This window comes from Sturnira hondurensis, unplaced genomic scaffold (assembly GCF_014824575.4).
Source record: "Sturnira hondurensis isolate 20B ecotype Veracruz unplaced genomic scaffold, ASM1482457v3 Scaffold0005220, whole genome shotgun sequence".
NCBI classification, from domain to species: domain Eukaryota; kingdom Metazoa; phylum Chordata; class Mammalia; order Chiroptera; family Phyllostomidae; genus Sturnira; species Sturnira hondurensis.
Genome location: NW_028077851.1, coordinates 6334703 through 6360844, shown reverse-complemented (window position 1 = coordinate 6360844; position 26142 = coordinate 6334703). Strand labels below are relative to the sequence as shown.

General features: G+C 43.1%; 1 protein-coding gene and 2 pseudogenes across 1 annotated transcript in view; 1 reads left to right on the top strand and 2 right to left on the bottom strand.

Moving 5' to 3' along the window:
* The window catches only part of CTPS2 (CTP synthase 2), an 85735-nt gene that overhangs the window by 46896 nt on the left and 12697 nt on the right, over positions 1–26142 (bottom strand). Inside the window, exons 4-13 of the mRNA XM_037046294.1 lie at positions 25988–26088; positions 19061–19177; positions 18833–18916; positions 17416–17496; positions 13253–13404; positions 9041–9173; positions 5309–5397; positions 4241–4335; positions 2283–2345; positions 2132–2175 (exon numbers count right to left, since the gene is read on the bottom strand). Of these exons, the coding sequence (XP_036902189.1) occupies positions 2132–2175; positions 2283–2345; positions 4241–4335; positions 5309–5397; positions 9041–9173; positions 13253–13404; positions 17416–17496; positions 18833–18916; positions 19061–19177; positions 25988–26088 (959 nt within the window). The remainder of the gene's footprint in view (positions 1–2131; positions 2176–2282; positions 2346–4240; positions 4336–5308; positions 5398–9040; positions 9174–13252; positions 13405–17415; positions 17497–18832; positions 18917–19060; positions 19178–25987; positions 26089–26142) is intronic.
* Positions 6001–8346, top strand: LOC118987258 (mitochondrial import inner membrane translocase subunit TIM14-like; annotated as a pseudogene).
* On the bottom strand, positions 9469–9568 carry LOC118987297 (uncharacterized; annotated as a pseudogene).

Sequence of the window (26142 nt, the reverse complement as noted above, 5' to 3'; positions counted from 1 at the left end):
TATCTATACAATGGAATATTATTGAGCAATAAAAAGAAACAAAGTACTGATAGATGCTATAACATAGACAGATCCAGACATCTTACACAAAATGAAAAAACTCACTCATGAAAGGCCACATATTCTATTATTCTATTCACATGAAACATCCAGAATAAACAAACCCATAGATACAGAAAATAGATTAATGGTGCCTAGGGCTGGAGTGGGGGGGGTGGAGTAGGTGACTTGGGGGTGTCACCTAAAGGGTATGGAGTTTCTTTCAGGGTAGTGAAAATAGTTCAAACTCTATTGTGATGATGGTTGCACAGATCTGTGAATATGCTAAAAGCCACTGAATTATACATTTCAAATGACTCAATTTTACGAAATGCGAATTATATCCCAATAGAACTGTTTTACAAACCAATTACAGTGGTGAGGTGTGCACTGTGATAGAGGTAGACACAGGTACTGTAGGGTTCAGAATGAGTCACCCTAGATATGCCTCAGCAGTAGGCAGATTGTTTGGAGCTACAGGCCACTGAGATCCTGCAGGCTGCAGAGAAACTTCTGCCGTCACCCTGTTAACGACCTGGAAGAATTTGAACTTGGGCCCTTGCCCATTAGAGAGTATCAGAGACAACCTTTCTTTCTTGATCTATCTATAAGACAGAGCAGACTACTAATTACTAACCATCAACTCTGCACATTGTCCTGACAATGACCAACCTTTCCCCTGAAGCCATAAGGTGCCTTAGTTAAGCACAGGATGCCATATACAGGATCCAGCAAAAGTAATGCCTGCTTGTGTGTGGTTGGTAGGGTAAATAATACGTGCGTGATAATTTGTAGTTTTAATTTGAACATTTCACCTAAAATGTCATGTGGTGTGCCTGAGTGTGATATTGTTATGTTACAGAAGCACATGCTTATGGTTGTGTAAACAACCAGGGGCGGTATTTATGCCCCACCCCATATGCCTTGCTTGCCTTTTCTGTCTGTGAACTTCTTGTGTGTGTAGAGATTCTTACTTTCTCATGTATGTGGGGTTCCCATAGATAAGTATGCATTTTTTTCTTGTTAATCTGTCTCATGTTGAAGTAATTATTAGACCAGCTGAAAGCACTTACAGGGAAGAAGAAAATCTCTTCCTTTCCCACAGCACAAAAGGCGGAAGCTGGGAAAGAAAGGAGGCCGGGAAAGCCTTCTCAGGATGAACAGGAAGTTGTCTGTCGTTGGGTATGTTTTTTTTTAAATATTTTTATTTACTTATTTATTTTAGAGAGAGGGGACAGGAAGGAGGAAGAGTGGGAGAGAAACATCAATGTGTGGTTGCCTCTCATGGGTCCCCCACTGGGGACCTGGCCTGCAACCCAGGCATGTGCCCTGACTGGGAATCAAACCGGCGACGTTTTGCTTCACAGGCCCGTGCTCAATCCACTGAGCTACACCAGCCAGGGCTATGGTTTATTTTTTTTAATGAAATTTTTCACTGGTTTCACTGAGATCCTAGAGGGAAGGAGGTTTCAGAAGGGGAACATCTCAGGTGTAGGGAATCTCAAGATATATCCAAAAAAAAACTTGTCCAGATTGTCCAAACATAACCCAAAGTGTGGGAGGAATGGCAATGTCAGAGATCGAATTAGCAAAGTGGCAGGTGACAGAGCACACCAGACTTCACTCCTCGCCAAGACTCTCGACCTGAATATTTTACGGGAAAAGGAATCAGGGGAAGATGAGGAGCAGCAGAACAGCTGTCACTTGTGTTTTAAAAAGACAGATGACCACCCATGTGGAAAGTAGACAGACAGGGATGAGGCTAGGGACAGGGCAGCCCATTTATTTATATTAGCTGTTATAAATTGTTGTCACAGTCAATTGAATCGTTTCCTAAACATTAAGCTTGAAAACCGCTGCAAAGAGAAACCAGGCCAGGATTGTGTCTTTCTTCAAAACATAGCTGACAAGATGGACTATTGAAAACAAAGCAGTTGGATGTAAATAATAATAATAATAAAAAGCATACATAATTTTGAATATCCTGACAGCACAATGAAAAAAATTATAATAATAGCCCCTTATGAGTTTAGGCAAGAGCCACAAATGAAATGACAATGACCCAACCCAGAAAGAGAAACTAGCCACTTACCAGAGGCACACGGGCATTTGGCTCAAATTCTGTGGAATCTGCATCTGAAGGTTAAGAAACGAAGTCAGTAATTCACCAACATTGCTGGAAAATGTTTTAAGTAAAGAGATTTTTTAAAAATACAAGGTGAGTAGATAAATCTCAAACTTACCTTTCAAGTTCAGGCAGTTCCTCGCAAACTCTATCACTGCCAGTTGCATCCCAAGGCAAACTCCTATTTTGAAAAGCACGTATATAAAGCAAATGAACATATTTTGTATTTCTTCATATGTTCCGTTCATTTGTTTGCTATCTGTCTCCTCCATCTACAATGCAGGCTCTGAGAGAGCAAGACTTTGCCTGTTGGGCTCACTGTTGTACCCTGTACACTCAGAACATCTGTGGCAGAGGCAGGGGAGGAGGTTAGATGACTCGAACTTTAGGAGGAAAGAATTCAAGGTCAGAAAAGAGCAGGAAAGCACAGGTCCTGTTCCAAAAGGCACATCTACCTCCCTCCAAATTTGTCTCCAGAGGCATACACGGTCTTGTCCCGGAGCACCTGAGTCCTTCAGGGAATATCTAAGACACCCAGTCAAGAGGGAGACTGCACACTCCCCTTCTCAGTTTCACAGCCTTAATTACCGGCTTTGCCCGAGGGCAGCCTCAGGCTGGCGGGTGGGCTGGGATCTGAGGAGCACTCACAGGGAGGCCGGGGAACCCAGAAGAGCCCTGTAATTTCACTGCAGGAAAATGGCAGCAGCTGGGGGAGTTGGCATCTCCACTGTGGGCCTGAGCACGGGGGAGACAAGGGCAGGGAGATGCACACTGAACCGAGAGTTCAAAAAGGAGGAAGAGGCCTGTGTAGCCCTAAGCCCGTTGCCACAGGGATGCACCTTTCGCCCATCCCCACATTCACTTTGGCCCACCAATTTCTCTCACTAAACAAATGCCGAGGAGCAGTCCACGAGGCATATCCAAGGTACACAAGGGATTCAAAGGAGAGAGCAATCGATATACCAGGCATGCCAGAACAAGTCAGTAAGCATGAAACAGCTGAGTGCTTGGGGGGGGGGGGGGCACTTCAGAAAGTTCCATATGGCTAGGACATAAAAAGATGCGGTGTTAAAGAGAAAGCTAAACGTTGAGAACTGTTCTATACAGGGAGAATTGTCTGAAGAGCACTAACCACCCTCAGACGGAAAGCAAACAAGATTACTTCAAAAGAAAACAATGGCCCAGAAGAGCTTCGAAGTGTAAAACAAAACGAGGTATCAAGGCAACTACTCCTGGCTTCCCTTTGAAAATGGATCCCAGTGGAGAACTTCTAGGAAGCTAACCAAAGAGCAGGCAGTGGGGAAAATGAATAGTCCGCTGATAGTAAAAGGTACCCAAGCCTGTCCGCTCGGTCTGCAAACCTACCAATACGTCCAAGGACTGTGTGAAACAGTCTCTCCTCACTCCCTTCTCCTGCCTGAATCCCTGCCTGCGGGGCTGCCTTTGTCCCATCAAGAATGCATTTCATCTGGGTTCACTGGCCCAGAAGCCATGCTCTGCAATTTGAACAAAAGCATTAAAAAGATCCAGTTTCACCAAATTTGAACAGAGCTCTTCTTGCAATGTTGGACAGTCTTTCTGTATTATCTTTTCTAGAAGGAGCATATACATTTCAACTTCGTCATTTTGTAATTCTGATTAGAAAGAACATGGCGGGGTTCTGCTGAATGGTTCTCTGTGTGAAGTGGTGAAAAGATGGATTTGGGGAGCACTTGGAGAAGGGCAGGGCAGGTATAGACAGCCACTTCTCCCAGCCTCTTGCTACCAACCAGAGCAGTAAGTTCTCCAAACACTTTCTATAAAGGGCCAGATAGTAAAGATTAGGCTATAAGGTCTCAAACTCTGACACTGTACCACAAAAGCTGCCATAGACAATATACAATTTGTGCCCAAGCCACAAGCTGGGTATAGTCCCCAGGATACAGTGTGCTGACTGTGGTAGCAGACGATTTGGTGCCTGAACACTGAAATCTGACGTCCCACCTTTCACAATAATAAACCCTATTAAGTGTTACCCTTACTAGGTACCAAATAGCGAATAAACTCATAGTTAGGATCCATAAACATGAGTTTTACCCAGAAAAGGAATCTTCTTTGCCCTCGCCCAAGAAATCGCCTGGAGTTTCCCCAATGTTCCTCTGATTCCGAAGCCTCCTGGCACCAGAACACCACTGCAATCAACACAAGATGAGAGTGAATTTGACATTATTTCTATGTTGAAAAATCCTCAGCCTTTCATCCTTACTGATCCCCAATCCAACGCTAGAGCCTATGCCTGGGCTCTCTATTCAGAATTGATTACATGACCTGACAGCCCAAACTTTCTTCTTGAAATCCTCCCAATGTAGGAAGAAGCTGCAACAATTTCTCACAGCTGACCTCGATATATATACGTTTGATAGGTCCTTGTGGCAGGAACATAGTGACTGAGAAACTCAATTCAATGATAAATGCCACTAAATTATCTGAATACAAATAGGTTGTTTTTTACACTTGATCTTAGCCAAACGGCCAAGAAGGGATACGGAAACTGTTTTTTTTTTAAAGCACTATTATAAAAAATGTTAGGATCTCTCACATCATCAGAGTCAGTCTGGTAAAATCAGCCTGAGAATTCAATTGCTAATTAAGTGAGGCATATGAAAATCTCCTTGTTGGAAGATTCATTTGAGACGTTCTAGACGCTCATTTGCCCAGACCAGGAGGGTCATGCCACCCTCACAATACACTGCTACCCCCAAAAGTTCTGTTTTATCATTTATGAAATAAAAATAAAAATGAAATAATGTGGAGAAGAAAACATAACCAAGAGAGAAGGGTTGTCATCCTTGCACCTTAACTTTCTGTAAGATACATCTTTGCATCTTTCAGCACAATCAATGCACTTTCTCTCTGATATTAGGATCCCTATTGTCTCCAGAAGAAAAACAGTTTCATCGCACGTGCCGCTGACAGGAACACAGCACACCGCAACATAAATGCGCTGTGAGTGTGGCACAACTACCCGTGCGCTGTGAGTGCGGCACAAGTACTCCAGGCTACCTTTGAAAATGCACAAAAATTAATCATTGGGGTCAATCAAAGCATTACAGAAAAAGCACAATGGCATCCTCCTAACTGGCGTGGAAGGGCCCCAGGACTCACTCAGCCTTGCACAGCTTCTGCCACGCTTCGTGGAATTTCACGGGGTCCTCAGTTTCCGTGGTGTGTTCCAGATCAATGGAGTCTATGTACTAAAAACACCCAACAGATTAGAGGCACATTTAAGAAAAATAAATACTGAAATACTAGAACTATCTAACACTATGACAAAGGTATTCGATAGCTGCTTATTAAACAAAACTGTATGGGTCACTTGGGAGAGAAAAGCATGATCTCTGTCTTGGAGCTCTTATCATCTTTTAGAAAGAGTATAGCCCTGGCTGATGTAGCTCAGTGGGTTGAGCGCAGGCTGCGAATCAAAGGGTCGCTGGTTCGATTCCCAGTCAGGGCACATGCTTGGGTTGCGGGCCACGTCCCCCATGGAGGTCACGTGAGAGGCAACCATACAATGATGTTTCTGTCTCTTTCTCCCTCCCATCCCCTCTCTCTAAAAAGAATTTAAAAACATAATTTTAAAAAAGAAAGATTACAAAAGCAGCAACAAATAGCCACTTATTGTGGCTAATGGCTGGGACAACTGTGGCTAATGGCCACAAAAAGTAGGGAAGAGAATACTGCAGAAGGAACCAGGAGCCGCACCGAGTCTATACCTGGACACTGGAGGAAAGAGGGGAGGCAGCGTCACCAGGGAAGACTGCTGGTGAGGTGACGTCCAAAAAGCTAAGCCCTCCACGATGAGCAGAAGCAAGATGAGCATGCGTGTGCCTGTTGGGAAGCAGGTGGGAAAGTGTGCAGAAGACAAAATGGACAAGGCAGGGGCGAGGAAACAGTGTAAGAAACCTCGGAGGAAAAGAGAAAGTGGTGACCACTGTGGGACCCTCAAAAGAGGCTCCACCCAGCCAGAGAAGTTTACAGTTGATACCACTGAAAGGTCTTAAGGCAGGGTCACCAGGAACAAGGAGAACAGAGAGAGACTTTAGAACAGGGGTGTCAAACTCATTTTCACGGGGGGGCCACATCAGCCTCGCTGTTGCCTTCAAAGGGCCGGATGTACTTTTAGGACTGTATCCATGTAACTGCTCCTTAACTAGGGGCAAGGAGCTCAGAACTGCTGCTGGGTAGAAACAAGGTGCCGGGCCAAATAAAACAAGGTGGAGGGCCGGATTCGGCCCATGGGCCTTGTATTTGCCACTTGTGCTTTCGAAGAGTCATTCTGGGACAATGTGGGAAATGGAAGGAGGACTGGAAAGCAGTCAGGAAGTCACGCAATAGGCCCAACAAGGAAAACACAACAGACTGGGCTTAAAAAGAATATGCCAGGACTATGACTCAAATAGTACTGAGCAGAGGCTAATGTCAATGAATTCTACGAAATGAAAATTCATATGTACATAACAGTTCCCACAAATCTATACTATTTTCACATTTCTTTTGTAGAAATTACTACCTAATTGTATCTTAAAGATACAACATTTTTTGCCCTGGCTGGTGTAGCTCAGTGGATTGAGTGCGGGCCTGTGAACCACACGATCACGGTTCGATTTCCAGTCAGGGCACATGCCTGGGTTGCAGGCCAGTTCCCAGCAGGGGACTCACGAGAGGCAACCATAACATTGATATTTCTCTCCTTCTCTCCTTCCCTTCCCCTCTAAGGATAAATAAATAAATAAATATTTTAAAAAAGATAAACAAATAAAATCTTAAAAAAAAAGATACAACATTTTAAAGGCCTTACAAATTTTGCATCGTAACAATTTTTCTAACGGACCTTCCCCGTGTTGCTTTCTCTTTTTTGCGAGGGGGTGGAAGTCTTAGAAAAATGGGAAGGACAGGAAGTGAAATAGTCCTTGGAAAATCCAACATACAAAGTAGTTAGAAAAGAAGGAGGCTACAGGAGGTGAGAGAGAGGTTGTAGGTCCTAAGCTTGTTCTAAGCGGCAGTTACTAATTTTGTGGACATAAAAATGTATTTTTTAAATCAGTATAGAAAGGTTTTACCATTTAAATCTAGATAATAAAGTTCCCTTGAGCCATTATATATCCATGCAGAATATCATTCAATATAAATATTTATATAGAGAGAAAAGTCTAGAAAGATATGCATCACACTGGGAATGACAAATGCAAGAGAGAAGTGGGATCTCAGGGAGGAGGAACCTGGTGCTTTCTGCATTTTACATGATACTTTTAAAATTTTTCTACACCGAGCAGGTAGTACTTCTATATCTTACTTGCACAAAGAATATACTCAAACTATAACTCCTCGGCTATCACATAACACTGATTTTAAAAGAGAAAGGAACCTCTTTGCCAGATATCACTTCTTGAAGTTACAAAAGACAACACAGCATTTTAAAAATCTGGATTCGATTCCAATGCTAAAGGGGAAAAACATTCTATTAGTTTCTTGTGAGGCAAACACAATGCACTTAAACGAGCACGAAGTATATTCAGCCCTGGATATGCAGAGCCTGATTTCAGAAACTGTGCCTTAAACCTGTAGGCAGAACATTGTTCACATGGCTATTGGTGGGACTGCTGTGTTTTCTGGGGGTGCCAGTGTCTCGGCGGTTTGTCCCTGTTAGTGGTGGCCGCCTTGCTTTCTGGTAGAGGCATGAAGTTGGTGGCTGCGGCTTCTTGGGCTGGGGTGACCTGTGCTCTCGGTGAAGGCAGGGAAGCCAAGTGGAGCCACAGCCAGCACAGGGTGAGCAGCTGGATAGACCGTTGCTGCTGCAGGATTTGCAGGCCATTATGTTTTGCAAGCCACGAAGCACATGGAACCTCAAGTCAAACAAGTTTTTCAAAGTCTGCCAAAATCTGCCTCCAGGGATGGCTATTTCACAGGCAGGTCTGAACCCAAAATGACAGAACGGAAAGCAGCATTAATACTAGGTCTGGGGGAAAAAAGCTAGGTCTAGGCCCTACTGCCAATAAAAGAAAAATAAGAGATGATCATAGATAAATTTTGCTTTTAAATCCCCCAAAGGAGCATCCCCTTGTATAGCAGGTAGAATCAATGAAGCTAAAGATTTATGAGAAGGTCAAGCTAAAAAACCAAAGACCATGTATGAAGAATTTTAAGGTATTAGTTGTATATATAAGTACTAGCTTTTTATAAAATGTCCCGAAGCTACAGATTTTAAAAATGATTTAGCACAAACTAAGTCAAAGAGTTGGCATAAGTTTCTTGTTTAACTTTGAGGCTTTTAAATCAGATTCTTGAATAGGTGGAGATTAATGCTCAGTAATTATGGATAAATACACACCATTTGAATGGAAATGTTGCTCATTACTCATCAAGCAAATAATTTGCTACTTACTTCAAGGCAAAGTGAATGTGAAAGTCTCTGCTTTCAAGGAACCCCAATCTAATGGGAGACTAAGAAACTGGTAATTAAAACACAATGTGACAAATACGATGGGATTAGCATAGGTTCTTATAGTAGACTCATCTCGTTGGGAAGAAAGATTGTCAAGGTACAGATAGCTGGCTTAGGTGCTTGGAACTGTTCGTTTAAAAGTGAATTTAGTCACAACTTTGACCTAAAAAAATTGGTGTAGATATGTATATATCACTGACAGAATTCAGATTTCATACATTAAAAACTTGATTTTAAAAACTGGTTAAGGGTGGAAAGGCCTGCTTATAAGGTTGGCCCTCAGTTGGCATCTAGAAACTTGGATTTGGGCATCTTTCGATGCAATCTACGTCTCTGAAACACAAGCTACCAGGGGTAAATGACTGAAATACCCAGACGAGCAGGCGGGGACTCACCATCAGATTCAACTTGTGGTTGATGGCCAAGGCTGAGTGTTCCAGGGCTTTGAAAACAGAGGCATAGCAGTCCCTCAGCTTGGTGTATTTGCCCACCAGGGCTATGGAGCACGTTTTCTGTAACCTTTCATACCTGGGAGGGAAGACAAGCTTAAGGTTATACGTATTTAACACAATGCCACGAATGATGACAGCCACTGTTCTCATGCCAAAGCACTGTTCATATATACAGTAGCTCTTTTTCTTCTGAGTGTATCTCATCTCCACTCCCCTTTGCAAATTCAGACCTTTACCTCCTCCCCTTTTATGTGTTTATTGTCACCAATGATCCCTATTTATACCGTGAGTTCATTTTCAACTTGCAGTAGCTAGTGTCTTCTTCTCTATTTTTAATGTTATTACCGCCTTTAACCTTTATGTGATATTTTAAAAGTATGGCACGCTTCACGAATTTGCTTGTCATCCTTGTGCAGGGGCCTCCTCTGTATCACTCCAGTTTTTTAGTAGATGTGCTGCCGAAGCAAGCACTCAAGGCACTTTTCAAAACCTTAGAAACAGACAAGCCTTGAACTTGATGGACTTGATTCCGATTTCTACCCCACCTCCAAAGAACTCAAAGCTGTATGTGGACAGGTTTTAAAATCATAAGAAATCCCAGCATTGGCTTACATGAGCAGGCACAGATCTAAATCAGAGAAAAAGTTAAAAGCATTAAAAATATAAAAAGCTGTTCCAACCTCATAAATATAAGCTGTTCTTAAATTCATTTTTAAGGTGACATCATATAAAAAAGTCATTCTGAGTGTCAACAGGAAACATCCCAATATTAACCATATAAGGTGACATTATATAAGAAAACACATTCAAAGTGTCTACATTAAAAATTGTTACACCTATATAATTTTATTAACCAATGTCACCCCAATAAATTCAATAAAAATTTTTTTTAAATTGCTACATCCCCAGCTGGCCCACAAAAGCCAGATTACTCGTGGCATGCCTGAAGAATGATGCTAAGAGAACTACTTAAAATGTTACTAGGCATTTAGATCATTTTTATGGGAAAATTCCATTCTACATAAGACACTCAATCACATTTTACTATTAGAGACACAATCTTTACTGTTGCTTTTGTCAAGAAATCTGTTCAAAGAACATGAAAAATGTCTGGTCTGATACTCGGTATGTGGAAATGTCATCTTGAGGCTGAAGATATTTCAGGGCTTGGAAGCAAAGCCTTCCTCCAACACCTCAGAACAAAAATGTTACCATGATGAGGAATATGCCTCATTCAGATGAACATCTGCAAGGAATACGAGAGCAACACGATGGTGAACAGGCAAGAGGGAAAAAACGCACAAGTAGCAAAGAAGTCAAAACCAGCAGGAAAGGTGACTTTCTAGGCAGGTGACTAAAGTACCTAAGAGAAGCCTGCGAAACCTTTCTTTCTCTTGCTACTTCATTTTATGTTGCTCTAGAGATTGCACAGCTGCCCTTGCTTCGACCCTGCTCTACAGAAATGACGCAGGTAACAAAGCCAGTTGGTATCAAGCCAAGATTCCAAGAGACGGCAGAGGGAGATGCTTCCTGTCCCAGCCACATTTGAGCATAGCACTTGGTTGAGCCCTCGCCCCCATTCTCACTCCTACATTGAGGGAGGGAAATCAGCTCTGTTCCCTGGAAGGAAGCAGAACTGGAGTCCACACTGCCAGTTCCTCCTTTTCGCTCACTCACGTCTGGCCTTCCCAGGAGTGGAGGAGTCACTCGGCAGCCAGGTACGTCAGGTAAGTCCCCTGGGTCACACCAACCAGGGAGGAAGGCCACTGTCCAGGAAGGTATCCTGAGCCCACCCTTGTGGTACCCTCTTTCCCTGTTGGACCTGCAGGCCGGGCTCACAGAGCACTGCCCAGAGCAGCCAAGCCTCTACCTCACAGTCTTTGAACCACCACCTGGGTTTGAGGCAGGCTGCTGACACTGCTATGAGCTGCTGGTGGGAAGCAGATCTGGGGTCCGCTTGGAAGGCCCCGCCCCCACAGGCAAGCCCCCCTTACTTGACCGAGAGGCAGTGTTGGCCCCACTTTGGGCCTCAGGTTCCAAGCAAGTTCTCCTATTTGTTCAATAAGGGACCCCTAACTTCTGAGCAGCACTGGACCCCCATGATCAAAGCTGCCTTTTGACCTCTCTTTGCCTCCTCGTATCTCTCTACAGGCTGTACTGAAGGGACAGGGGCTGAAGAATGAACACTCCAAACCACCATAAACCAACATCACGCTAACATGATGCAGACGGAGCGATGCTGCTCAGTATCCCCCCAGAACCTATGAATGTGACCATATTTGGAAAATGAGTCTTTGCAGATGCAATTAAATTAAAGATCTCAAGATGAGATCATCCTAGATTAGGACGGGCCTTAAATTCAAAGATAAGAATGCTTACAAAAGAAGAGAAGGAGAGGCCAGGCTGGTGTGGCTCAGTGGATTGAGTGCCAGCTTGCGAACCAAGGGTCACTTGTTTGATTCCCACTCTAGGGCATATGCCTGGGTTGCAGGCCAGGTCCCCAGCTGGGGACACGAGAGAGGCAACCCCACACTGATGTTTCTCTCTCTCTCTCTCTCCCTCTGTCTAAAAAATAAAATCAATAAAATATTTAAAGACAAGGAGAGAAGACACAGAGAAGTCCATGTAATGACAGAGGTTGGAGTGATGCGGCCAAAAGCCAAGAAATGCCAAGGACTGCTGGCAGCCCCACGAAGCTAGAAGTGATACAAGAAACAGATGCTCCCTATGAGCCTCCAGAAGGAACCAACCCTACTGATGCCTTGACTTTAAACTTCTCCACACCTGTGAGAGAAGAAATTTCTGCTGTTTCAAGCCACCCAATTTGTGGTACTTTGTAGCAGCAGCCAAAGGAATCTGATATAAAAACCAAATGCTGGCTTTAAAAAGCACAGAGGCATCAAGTACAATTTAGAGCCATTTCCAATAAAAAGAGTTAAAATATTAAAATGTCTCATACTTAAAGAGGATCAGCCAGGAGGTACTCAGAAAATTCCTACAAAGTGGCTGATTCCTCAAGCATTCGGGAAGACAGGGGCGTAACTTAGCATCATTCATCAGAATACCTAAGCTCAAAAACTGTACTTCATTCCTGATTCTACTTGACCCAAAAATCGAAAACACTTTTTATATTTTTAAGTGAAATGGCAAGGGAACTTCTGTCTACTACTTATTTACCAAGGTCAGTAATTTTGTCACCGTCCTATAATTTTAATTATTGTTATCAACATCAGTAATCAATACTTAGTGTCTGATTCAATGTTAAGGCCTTATGTCTCTCATAATTACCACGATGTGGGTAGTAGCACCCCCCTGTTATATCTGGATGGGAGAACAAGCCCAGAGACATTAAGTAATCTGCTCAAGCAAGGTTTGAATCCATGGTGCTTGATGCCAAAACCTATATTTTTAAAAATTGAGATATAATTGACATACAGCATATTACTTTTATGGGTTCTACATCATTCAACATGTGTAGATATTGCTAAATGATCACCTCAAGTCTAGTTAACATCCATCACCACATATAGCTACAAATTGCTTTTTCTTGTGAAGAGAACACCAGAGCCTCCATTTATAACTGCTGTACCTCCCGCCGCTCGCTAAGTTGCATTAGAAGCCGGGCAGCCCAGACTTGACCTTCCATGTGACTTCAAATGAGACAAACCTTGCTGAAATGTTTATGACTGTCTTAAAGTTAAAACCTATCAGGGGTTTTTTAAATGATGCTGAGAGTTAAAAAATGCAGGATGGAACAATAACAATATAGCCAAAACATTCTAAATGATTTTCTTTAGGAAATTGTTAACCAAGTCTTCAAAACAAACAAAAAAGGTAGAAGAGGGTATGGGGGGATAAATGGTGATGGAAAAAGATAAAATATAATAAAATATTAAAAATAATAAGCAAAGCAAAACAAGACAAAAACCATGATATTTAAAACTGTTCAAAATATTCAGAAACTAGAAATAAAGTAATAAGTATATCAAAATGCTTCCAAGGCCCCAGAAATCTTCAAAGGATACAGCAAAACATGCTAACAATGCCCTACAACTCGAGAAATGGCCATACAAAAACATACACATGCAGAAAGCCAAATGCCACATACAACCCCAAGAATTATGAAAGATTACATGAGTGATTCCTTTCACGTACCTGTCAGCCATGTTTCTCCACTTGAAAAGCAAATTATTTGCAGAATCACCAATAGGCAAATCCAATCTCTCTTTAAAATATTTAACAATGCCTTGTTCTTCCAGAAGCACAGGCACTCGGTATGTGGAAGAAACATCATGGATACATATCACCTGGTTGATGATAAAAACACCACAGTTAAGTGGAATGACTCTCATATGCCATAGAATGAGTTCAAGAATAAGTCAGTTGAGAGTCTGGCAGTTCATTTATACTAATAGAAGAAAACCAAGAGCCCAACCACCTAAACAAGAGGCAGAATTAGCACAAGGTTAGTTCCATCTAATTACAAAATGCTTTGAATTCATTATTCTACCTCTGGAACCATGGATGCTGTGGTAGAATTAAATATATATATATATATATATTCCCAATTCCTGATAGAGCTTCAGAAACCTTTGGAATTTTCTGAGGGACAGAGGGTATCTTTGTTATGCCAAAGAGGTGACTCAGGGTGGCCCCTAGATTGCTTCGGGATGGGAGTTACAGGAGAAACCAACCGAGCCATTACAGGGCTGGAACTTTTTCAGCCACCTGACCTCCAGGGAGGGGACAGTGCAGGGCACGGTGGGGAGGGGGACTTAGAGACTGAGTTCAATCACGTGACCAATGACTTAATCATGCTTATGTAATGCAACCCCAATAATCTGAAGACTGAGGGGAGCATCCTGGTTGGTGAATACACAGGTGTGCAGGAGGGCAGCTCACCTTGACTCCATGGAGATAAGAGCTCTTGCACTCAGGACCCTCCTAGACCTTGCCCTATGCATCTCGTCATCTGGCTGTTCATTTGCACCCTTTATAATAAAACAGTAATCATAAATACAGCACTTTCCTAAGTTCTATGAGTTGTTCTAGAAAATTCTCAACAGTGAAAAGATTGTGGGAAGCCCCACATTTGTAACCAGCCAGGCAGAACTGTGGGTGTCTGGGGGACATTGGAAACTGGCGGTTGGTGCCTGAAGTGACCGCACTCTTGGAAAGGACTGAGCCCATAAACCTATGGAGTCTGACTCTCATTCTGGGTAGTTAGTGTCAGAGCTGAAACGCAGGACCCCCAGCTGGTATCAGAGAATTGGTGTTGGAACATGGCTGCTTCTCTGTATGTCAGTATGGAGCCACAGGGCCCGAGGCACCATTTTCTAAGTCTAGATTAAAGCAGTAGCATTAAATACATACCCCTTGTCTCCTGCATGTGGTTATGCAGTTTGTTCAGTCATTTGTTGCTGTTGCCCCTGCTATCGTTTCTTTTGTCCTTTCCCTTCTTTTGAGTAAATTTCCAAGCCCACATTGGACACAGTCAAATTAATTACACCTGCTAGAGGAGACCAGCTCCTTTACCAGGTGGTGTGGTTGTTTTTCATACTTCCCTTGACAAGCTTTCACCACCCTCTTGAGTACATCCAAGAAGCGCCTGGCAGGCATTTGAGGATCTGCCATATCCTACAGAAATGCCAAGAAACGTTCTGCCAACAACATGTATGCAGTTTTCCCAAATCCACAGCTATCCAACCAGGGGTTCCTAAGCTGTTTGGACTTCATCGACTTGATACTTAATAATAGGGAGAATAGCCCTGGCTGGCGTGGCTCAGTGCATTGAGTGCCAGCCTGTGAACTAAAGGGTTGCTGGTTCAATTCCCAGTCAGGGCACATGGCTGGGTTTCAGGCTGGGTCCCTGCATGGGGGTGCACGAAAGGCAACCAAACATTGCTGTTTCTCTCCCTCTCTTTCTCCCTCCCTTCCCTTTTCTGTGAAAATAAATAAATAAAAATGTTTAAAAAAAAAGAATAGTGAGAATATTGTGCCCCACTTGTGCATTAACCAACACAATTGAAAGTGCCGAGCCCTGGCTGGTATAGCTCAGTGGATTGAGCACGGGCCTATGAAGCAAAGGGTCGCTGGTTCGATTCCCAGTCAGGGCACATGCCTGGGTTGCAGGCCACTTCCCAGCAGGGGACACATGAGAGGCAACCATACATCGATGTTTCTCTCACACTCTTTCTCCTTCCTGTCCCCTCTCTCTAGAAATAAATAAAATATTTAAAAAAGAAAGTGCCGAGATGCCACTGATAGGAGACTCTGTCTCACAATAACTATTTAAAACTAAATCCCTGCACAACCACAGCTCCCACAAGTGGAAAGCATGGAGTTATTTACTCAGCGTCCACGCCAGAGCGAGATGTTTTTCAAATGTCAGAGTAATGGGCCACATCCACAGAGCTGCCTCCGATTCTCCATGCTGTCCTCAGCAACCCCAATGAGAAAAACTTTACATGCAAATTCACCGGTAACTATGAAAAAGTAGTATGAACTCATATCACAAAAAAAGCAATGGGCTGAAAAAATGGCTAATAAACTGGACTGTGGACTGATGGGACAGAGCATTCTTCAGAATCTATAGTGACACAGAAAATAGACTCCATGTGGTAGAAAGTTTGGACGAAATCTGTTCTCAGAGCTGAGAACAAAAAAGGGGGCTCTGGAATTCGGACGAGCTCAGCAATGGAAAGTAGCCTCACAGGATGATGTGACTGCAAATTCCTAACCAGGCAGGTCTTGGTGGGTAATCACTTCAGGCCCATTACCTTCCCTAGCAAAAGGTTTATCTTTGCCTTAAGCCAGCCCTGTCCATCCTTCTTCCGCATCTAAGTTAAGCACCTTCAAAATGCCAGAGTAACCCTCTTTTTTGGACTTCTCAGAGGTATCGCCACCCTCAGGCACTCATAAAGTCTTGTTAACTACCCTGTAATCCAATCCCCACCTTGCTTTCTCCCACCTTCATGTCATCTTTCTTACATCCCCTCAATTCCGAATATAGAAAAGCAACTGCAAAACTGTCATTTTCCAGAGCATTTGAGATCTTGCTTCTTGGCATTCGCCCGTTTGGCTCAAATAAACTCAGGTTTGGAGGTTCTAACATCAACAAACCTCTCAGCAACCCAACTCTATAAGCTGTATTCTACTTCTACTTAGGAAACCAGGTGATATTTGTTTAATAGACACGAGAAATACCATTTACCAATAGGAAGAGTACAAAAAAAAACCAACAACAACAATTGGACAAAATCAAAATGGCTCGGCGACATACAAACTTGAGAGAGACCTTTAAACTGTAATGACGGTTTTCAGAACAGATCAGACTTATGCACTGACCCTGCAGCATTTGGCAGGAGGTTCTTCAGTCAGACTGTCCCCTGAGATACAGAAATCTGATTACGTGGTTTTTAGGCTTCAGAGAATTCAGAGCTTATCTGAAGAAAACAAAAGGTTTCTGCTAAACCTCACCCTTTTCCTGAGCTCTGGTTATATCACTTTTTAAATTATGGCCAACTCTGATCCCTTGAGCTTGAACTTTACTGTAAACAAGAGACAGAGATAAGAACATGCTAGAAAGAAGAAAAGCTAACTCTCAGACACCCAGGTGGAAAGTCTGGCAGGACAGAGGACCTGAGCCCAAATCAAGTTACAATTTCTGCACCAACAAATGGAACTGAGGCTGCTGATGTAATCAGAAGTGGTAGCAGGTACAAAGGAGAAATCGAAGTGAAAGGAGTCTGTGTCCTGGAAAGACAAGATCAAGTGATGATAAGCAGGCGTGGTTCTCTCTCTAGAGGTTTGACTCAGAGTTAAAAAGCCCACCTGGCCCTGGCTGGTGTGGCTCAGTTGGTTGGAGCATCATCCCATAAGCCAAGGGGTCCCAGGTTCGATTCCTGGTTAGGGCATGTGCCTGGGCTGCAGGTTTGGTCCCCAGTTGGGGTGCATGTGAGTGGCAACTGATCCATATTTCTTTCTCACATCGATATTTCTCTCCCCCCTCTCACTCACCCTCCCTTCCCCTCTTTCTAAACTCAATGCAATGTCCCCAGGTGGGAATAAAATATAAAATAAATTAAAAGCCCACCTGGTTTTGTGCCTATAACTTAAAGAGTGATTATGCAAAGAAACATGCACTCTATCTAAGGAATCAGGAGTCTCAAGATTGCTCACTTAAATGCAAGCGAGCCATGGTTGGATATGAATTTTCATAAATGCTGTGAAAAGTAATATGATAATTTAAGAGGTGTAAAACATTGGCATCAGCAGAAGTGCCTGCAAAGCAATAAAAGTTAAAGAGCAGCACTAACCTGTTCAGGGTTCACATGACAAAACATGGAAATCTTTTCCTTCACAGCCATTTCGATGGGCGTTGAACTCCGGCAGACGATCTGTCAAAGTCAGTTATGCACAGGTCAGCAAGCGGGAATCAACTGTCCGCGCCACCATTCGTTTTCAGAAGGATGTGAGATAAATTTCTTTTTGCTACAACAGACTTGACCAAATAAGTACGTGCTCATTCCGGGTATTCCATTGGCCTTTTAGAAACTGGTCTGAGCAATAAAATAAGTAAGTACAATCACACTCAACACTACTCTACCCGAAGTGATTTGAAATGTAAAGGCATGGCTATAGATAAATGTAAACAGTGGATGGTACCGTGTTTCAATAAAACTTTATTCACAATTTTAAAAGCTTAAAAAATGTATTTACAGCTCTGGCTGGTGTAGCTCAGTGGATTGAGTGCTGGCCTTCGAACCAGAAGATTTCAGGTTTGATTCCCAGTCCAGGCACATGCCTGGGTTGTGGGCCAGTGGGGGGCATGCGAGGGGCAGCAACAACACGTTAGTGTTTCTCTCCCTCTCTTTCTCCCTCCCTCCCCCTCTGTCTAAAAATAAAATAAATAGAATCTTTTAAAAAATATTTTACTTATTTATCTTTAGAGGGGAAGGGAAGGAGAGAAATATCAATGTATGGTTGCCTCTTTTGAGTCCCCTGCTGGGAACTGGCCTGCAACCCAGACATGTGCCCTGACTGGGAATCAAACCACAATCGTGTGGTTCGCAGGCCCATGCTCAATCCACTGAGCTACACCATCCAGGGCAAATAAAATCTTTTTTAAAATGTATTTACATGAGCACAAGCCTGCGAACCAGAGGATCGCGGTTCGATTCCCAGTCAGGGCACATGCCTGGGTTGCAGGCTGGTTCCCTGCAGGCCAACTCCCAGCAGGGGACACACAAAAGGCAACCATACATTGATGTTTCTCTCCCTCTCCCCTTCCCCTCTAAAGGTAAACGAATAAATAAAATTTAAAAAAATGTATTTACAGGCAACAGGCCTGCAGGCCCTTACTCGCTGGCCCCTGATCTAGACTAAGGGCAATAACTGGATTACCTGCTACGCATAACAGCAGTGACAGCCCATCCTAGCAGAGTCACAGGAAAATCTCCAAGGTCCCACCTCATTCTCAAGGACCCAGGAACAATACAAAATGGCAGGACATTACACGTGCCCAGCTGTCAGGGTGGCAAATCAAAGGAGGGCTTGGAGAAGAACCAGTGGCCAATTCAGAAATGTGTAAAGTGACACTTGAGGATGAGGGAAGACCCTTCCCTGGCTTAATGTCATCAGAACCATTTGAGAACCAGAAAGGACTTAGTTGATGTTATAGATTAAGAAAAGGAGGTCCTCTTGCAAGAAACTCATCCATTCTCTTCAACTCACCAGATCAGGAGACAGACCCAACCCTCTCAGCGCACGAACACTGTTCTGCGTGGGTTTGGTTTTTTGTTCTCCAGTAGCACTGGGCTGAAAAGAAATGGGTTACTCTTAGTATGTTGGGCAGTTAGCTCTCCTGGCTGGTGAATGGAGCCCTAGCTAAAATGCAGAATAAACAGAATATCATAGGAAGACTTATAGAAGTTGCTGACAGTACTTATCTGAAAAGCTCACCTGTGGGACAAGGCTAACATGGATGTTACAGAAATTCTCTCTTTTTGCTTTAAACTGAAATTGTCTGAATGCTTCCACAAACGGCATTCCTTCAATGTCTCCGATGGTGCCACCCAGCTGGGAAAAAAAGACACAAGTGATCTTCCACGTTACACAGACTAATAGAAAAAGTCTTAAAAAGCCAAGCCAAAGTTCGATGGTTGCACAAGAACAGACATTTCTGACTATCCTAAGATCACTGAATTGTACCCTTAAAACAAGCAAGATTTATGATATGTAAATTAAATGAAAGACAAAAGCAATGTACATTTTAAAGGGAGATGAAGCAAAGGGAAGAGAAAATGGAGACTAGGAAGGAAAATAATAAGGGTCGAAGTGTAACACAGTCAGGTAAACAGGAAAGAAAGTAAGCAGAGCCTCAAGAAGAAGCAAGAAAGCAAGGGTGAGGAGGGCTTCCAGGATGATCTGACTGCTTTGTTTATAAGATCACTTTGCTTGTTGTGTGGAGATATGGACTAAATGAAGCAAATGGCTCATGTTACCATTGATTCACTTGGATTTTACAGACTAGTAAATTCCCATACCCGCCCCCAATGGGGGATCGTTATAAGGCTCTCAATCTTTCATTTCATTAAGACTGAAAATGTTGTCCTGGATGGTGTGGCTCAGTGGACTGAGTGCCAGCCCTCGAACCAAAGGGCCACTGGTTCGATTCCCAGTCAGGGCACATGCCTGGGTTGCGGGCCAGGTCCCCAGTAGGGGGCGTGAGAGAGGTAACTACACATTGATGTTTCTCTCCCTTTCTTTCTCCCTCCCCTCCCTTCTTTCTAAAAATAGGTAAATAAAATCTTGAAAAAAAAAGACTGAAAATGTTAAAAAAAAATAAAATGCAGGCTTTAAAAAAAGAGAAGGTAAGTCATAAGTAGATAAAAAGATTCAGAATATAAAGGCGCCTGGCTCTGCCTTGTGTGAAATAGTGAGCATTCTCTCTCTCCATGAGCCAAGGAACAAACACATGTCCACAGACACACACCTGCAGACATCTGAACAGTTCCTTGTAATGGTGGTTCTACTAGAATTAAATCACTACTATTAAAATATGCTAGCTTTCTGAAACAAGCAGTACCAAAAGTCCCGGCAACTATAATCCTTTGATAAATGGTAACTTAATTTACAATGTGCTTCCAAAGGTTACTTAAGCATTTTACTTTAGACCGGGATAAAATTCACCTTAACCCATTCATCCTTATCATATTTAAATACTTAAAGACTATCACATGGATTTTTAAATTAATTCTCTAGCATTTGAGCACCTACTACATGCTCAACACTATGAATGAGGGGCTGGAAGAATTTAAGAGAAGGTGCTCCCAAGGAGCTCATAATTTAGCAAGGGAAATAGAACAGAACTAAAGAATAAGAACCGGGAGTAAAACCTAAGTACTAGGTGGAATGATCTGGGTGTTGAGCAGGAAGAGATCACCATGAGCTCAACCCCAGAATTCACCATCTTCTCTGGCTTCAGCTACCTGACTGGGTCCAGAATCTGCTTCCAGCCCTGACCTCTCTTCTCAGCACCACTGAGTTATGTAGCCAGCTTGTACTTGACATCTTGGATGGATCGATAATCACCCAAATTTACCACATCCCAAATTGAACTCCTGATCCACCATCTCTGGGCCTCTTTCTGTGGGTACTTCCTCATCTCGGCAAACAGCATCTCCTCCCACTAACTGGGTCAAGCTAGAAACCTGGAAATCACCCTCAGGTCCCCGCTTTTCCCACCCAATACAGTTCATTTGGTCATCACTGCAAAAATTCCTGACACAGCTCTCCACTGCTACCATCCTAGACACTCAAGCCCACACCATCTTTTGCCAGGATTGCTGCAATAATCTAAACCAGAGAGTGGAAAACCATGGCCTACTGCCTGTCTTTATATATAAGTTTTATTGGCACACAGCTGTGCCCATTTATTTACATATCACTTATGGATGTGTTCGCACTACAATAACAGAGTTAAGAAGTTGTGACAGAGTCTCCCCCAACAGCAAAGCTAAACGATCTAAATGTACTTACCGTTTGGCTCTTTACAGAAAAAGCTGATTGATTTACAATCCTTTTTTTGTTTGTTTTAAAGATTTTATTCATTTATTTTCAGAAAGAGGGGAAGGGAGGGAGAAAGTGGGAGAAAAACATCAATGCGCAAGAGAAACATCTATCAGTTGCCTCTCGTATACCCACAACCAGGGACCAAATCAATAAGCCAGGCATGCGCCCTGACGGGGAATTGAACAGGCAACATTTCGGTTTGCAGGATTATACCCAACCCACTAAGCCACACCAGGCAGGGAGATCCCCAATCTTAATGGCTCACAACTTCCATCTCTCCTGTCCTACAGTCAAACCACTTGTCACACACCAGCAGAATGACCTTTTAAAAATTCCAAATATGTCTTCCCCTTGCTTGTACCCTTCAGTAACCTACTGCTTCACTAAAAACAAAACTGAGCCCTGGCTGGTGTAGCTCAGTGGATTGAGCACGGGCCTGCGAACCACATGATCGCGGTTTGATTCCCAGTCAGGGCACATGCCTGGGTTGCAGGCCAGTTCCCAGCAGGGGACACATGAGAGGCAACCATACATTGATATCTCTCTCCCTCTCTCCTTCCCTTCCCCTCTAAAGATAAATAAATAAAATCTTTTTTAAAACCCCCCAAAACTCCTGTATACTGTCAACGAAAGGTCCTGTGTGATTTGGCTATTGCACAGGTCTCTAATCTCATCTCATGTCACCACCTCCCTACTCCCCCACCTCCATCTCTTGCTCTCTGCGCTTCAGCCCCACTGGCCTCTCAGAGGGGCTGGCTCTTCCTTCCTGCCCTGCCCATTCTCCATCTAAAGCTAGTGCCCTTTTATCTTTCAGCCCAGGGAGCTGTGTCCCCCTCAGAAAGCCTGACCTTGACCACCTGTCCAAAGCAGCCTCCCTCCCACTGTCCCCTATCACAGCACCCTGTCTGTGCTCTTCCTGATGCCTCAGTACAAGCTACCATTATTTTATTTGAGTCCTGGTTTCCGGTCGCTCTATCCCATTAGGCTGTAAGCCCCACAGGAGCAGGGACGTGCCTGCCGTATCTCCAGCACAAGCCCAATGCCCTACATGCAGCACTCAAGGCTTAGGTTAGTGGTGAGGACAAGACAGAAGTTCTCAAAGTTCTACAGAATTCTTGTACCTCTTTCCATAATTACAATGGAATCAAACTAAGAAGTCTCAGGATATCATTGCTATAGATAACAAAACATAATTAAAATTCAAGCTTCCTGGGTATGGAACACACAGAAATATATGACCGTTCTGTAAAAGAATGACTATTTTAATCACAAAAATCCAAGAAATATCACATGCAGTCAGGAAACTGGAGCGGGGGGTGGGAGAGGAGGGGAGGAGTGTAAATGCTCACTGACTACAATGCAGCAGAATCTAATGGGGAAAATTGGGGAGGGGAGAGAAGAGATCTGCATTAAACTGTAAGGAGGCATCTTTGGTTTTTTCATGGGAATGTACGGGGAGTCCACAGGGAATCCAGAAAGGGAAGCAAAACTCTAAACACTATCTGCTTCTGCCCCCACATGGCCGACAGTGGTACTGTATTTTCTCTGCCGGTTTGGAAAGTCCAGTTACTGCTCTGGTTCCCATTATCATGGTGACCAGAACTTTCAGTATTATTACTAGAATAGCCCTAAGTCAACTGTTGCCCTACACCACAGGGGAAAGAGCACCCATAACAATATTTGAAAATCTTTTCAAAGTTTAAATTGAAGCCGTAGCAAATGTATGACATGTGTAATGTCCATTTTACTTTTAAGGTGTCTTCTGTTCTCTGAAAGAAAAAGAAAGGCAGGACAGAAGCCAGGAGCCTTTTGTTCCTTTAAGCCAGGCATAGGTTATTTCAGGTTCGTGCTTGGACACCCTGTGCTAACATGAACAAAGTCTGTCTGCTCCCCTGGTCTGAGAAGTCAAGGCCTCACTGCACAAAAGGCTTCTCCACACACTGAAAACTAAAAATACGCTTTGGTGGTCCTTTGGAAACTTAAATCATGCACAGACACAAATGTTGGGCACAACTTAAACCTAAAAGGGTATCTGACCTAGTGTCCAATAAGCAAATATAAACATCAGGGTTGTATAGAGAAGAAACGGTTTTTCTAGGGACCCGTTAGTACAGTTGCTCTGTTTCCATGAAATTAAATATTGAGTCCTGGCTGGTGTGGCCCAGTGGACTGAGCGCCGGTCTGCAAACCGAAGGGTCATCAGTTTGATTCCCAGTCAGGGCACACGCCTGGGTTGCATGCCAGGTCCCGGTTTGGGGTGCACCAGAGGCAACCACACATTGATGTTTCTCTCCCTCTCTTTCTCTGTCCTTCTCCCTCTCTCTAAATGTAAATAAAATCTTGCTTTAAGAAAAAGAAGCAAGTCTAATTATGCAGGTATGTTCAATTTGTAAAACTTCGTCAAGCTATACATCTACATGTACACTTCTCTGTGTTTATGCTACACTACAACTTTAAAAAATTATAAAGGGCCCTGGCTGGTGTCGCTCAGTGGATTGAGCGGGGGCCTGCAAATCAGACGATTGCAGTTTGATTCCCAGTCAGGGCACATGCCTGGGTTGCAGGCCAGTTCCCAGCAGGGGACTCACGAGAGGCAACCGTACATTGATATTTCTCTCCTTCTCTCCTTCCTTTCCTCTCTAAAGATAAATAAATAAAATCTTTTAGAAAATTATAAAGGAATCATTTCCTCTGTCCTCATAGACTCGGAAGGAAGAAATACCAAGGGAGAAATAATTTTGTACAGCATATTTACATATTTATATTGTTTATCAGCCATACTATTACACTCGTACAATACAGTTAATACAGGATAATATGGCACATTATGTTAAGTTTATCAGCTCTACTATTAGCAAAATGGATCTTGTACATAGCATGTCAGATAACACTAACATTATTGTGTTAGCAGATCTCTATCTGCTAACACTGATAATGCTGACAACAGCGACAGCTAACTTATGTTTATTGAGCACTTCCTACATGCCAGACAGTGTCAAATGCTTTATCTTAATTGCATTTAATCATCACAACAACCCTACTATTATCATCTTATTATTATTAATACAATATTACATTATTATTGCATTGTTATAGATGACGACATTGAAGTTTTGAGAAGTAATTTGCCAGAAGTCACATAGGTCACTTAATAATAACTAATAGGCCCTGGCTGGTGTAGCTCAGTGGATTGAGCGCGGGCCTGCGAACCAGAGGATCGTGGTTCGATTCCCAGTCAGGGCACATGCCTGGGTTGTAGTCCAGTTCCCTGCAGGCCAACTCCCAGCAGGGGATGCACAAAAGGCAACCATACATTGATGTTTCTCTCCCTCTCTCCTTCCCCTCTAAAGATAAATAAATAAAAAATAAATAAAAAATAATAATAACTAATAATTTTTGAGCACATACTATAGGTCTGACACTATTCTAAAGACTAAGTATATTGACTTATGCAACCGTCAAAACAGTGAGTTAAGTAGTATAATTATCCTGACTTAGCAGATGAGTTCATTGAGGCACAGAGAACTTAAGTAAACTTGTCCAAAGTTGCCCAGCTGGTTAGTGACTCAGCTGAGCTATGAATGCATGCAGTCTGGCTCCAGACTGGAACAGCTGACCTGTATACCACTCAGGGGTGACAGCAGAACATTGAATTTGAGCAGCCTGACTCTAGAAACTATGCTATTCATTATTCTGCTGTCCTGACTGGAAATTAGACCAACTAACATTTCAGTAAGGAGTACCTGGATGTCATTCTCACTCCCAACAATGACAGGAGGGAAGCAGTGAATAAATGGCAAGTTCAAATACAGGAGCAGCAAAAGTAGGTTTATAATTGTTCATATGGGAAATGACATAATAATTAGTAAGTAATAATACAAGAATAAACTCTGGTCCTGAATGGTGTGGGTCAGTGGATTGTGTGCTGGCCTGCAGACCAAAGGGTTGCCAGTTCAATCCCCAGTCAAGGCGCATGCCTGGGTTATAGCAGGGGGCATGTGAGAGGCAGCCACACATTGATGTTTCTCTCTCTCTCTCTCTTTCTCTCTCCCTTCCCCTCTCTCTAAAGATAAATAAATAAAATCTTTTTTTAGAAGAAAGTGTATTTCACACACTCACAGCTATAACCCTACTTTTGCCCCATCCTGTATTATGTTCTTTCCTTTTTAAAAATATTTTATTTATTTATCTTTAGAAAGGAAGGGAAGGAGAGAAATATCAATGTATGGTTGCCTCTCATGGGTCCCCTGCTGGGAACTGGCCTGCAACTCAGGCATATGCCCTGACTGGGAATCAAACCACGATCCTTTGGTTCGCAGGCCCACACTCAATCCACTGAGCTACACCAGCCAGGGCTATGTTCTTTCTTTAAACAGCTAATACCTCCAAGTCACCTCTGCCATCAGACTTTCCTAACTTCTAACTTCATCTTTCTCTACTGCTAATGCATTTTGCAAATACTCAAATAGCACTCACTAGAATGCATTCTATTGTGTGGAAACAGGGAGGTCTGCAAGCTCCTCAAGGCCAGAAACTGCCCGTCCCAGGCTTGGCATATGGGAGGCCCTAACACTGACTTTATGAGCAGCTGATGTTTCCTAATGCAGGTTGCTGCACACCCACCCCAGGAGTACTCACCCTGTTTAATGCCAATCTTGCCCACTGACTTGTGACCACAAGGGCAGGGATCATCTATTCCTAGCACAGTGCCTGGCACACAGGAGACCATATTCACATATTTGTTGAGTGAATAAAGATCAGATGCTTAAAGAACCCAGAAGGATATAAATTTATAAAGAAAACTTCCATGCTTACCTCAATAACACATATCTGGGGTTCCTCCTTATGACCATCCACAGGCACCATGGCTTGATTCATAACCCACTCCTGGACAGCATCAGTAATGTGAGGGACAACTGTAGAAAGAAGTAATTAGCACAAAAGTGTATTTCATATTCTCTGCAGCAGAA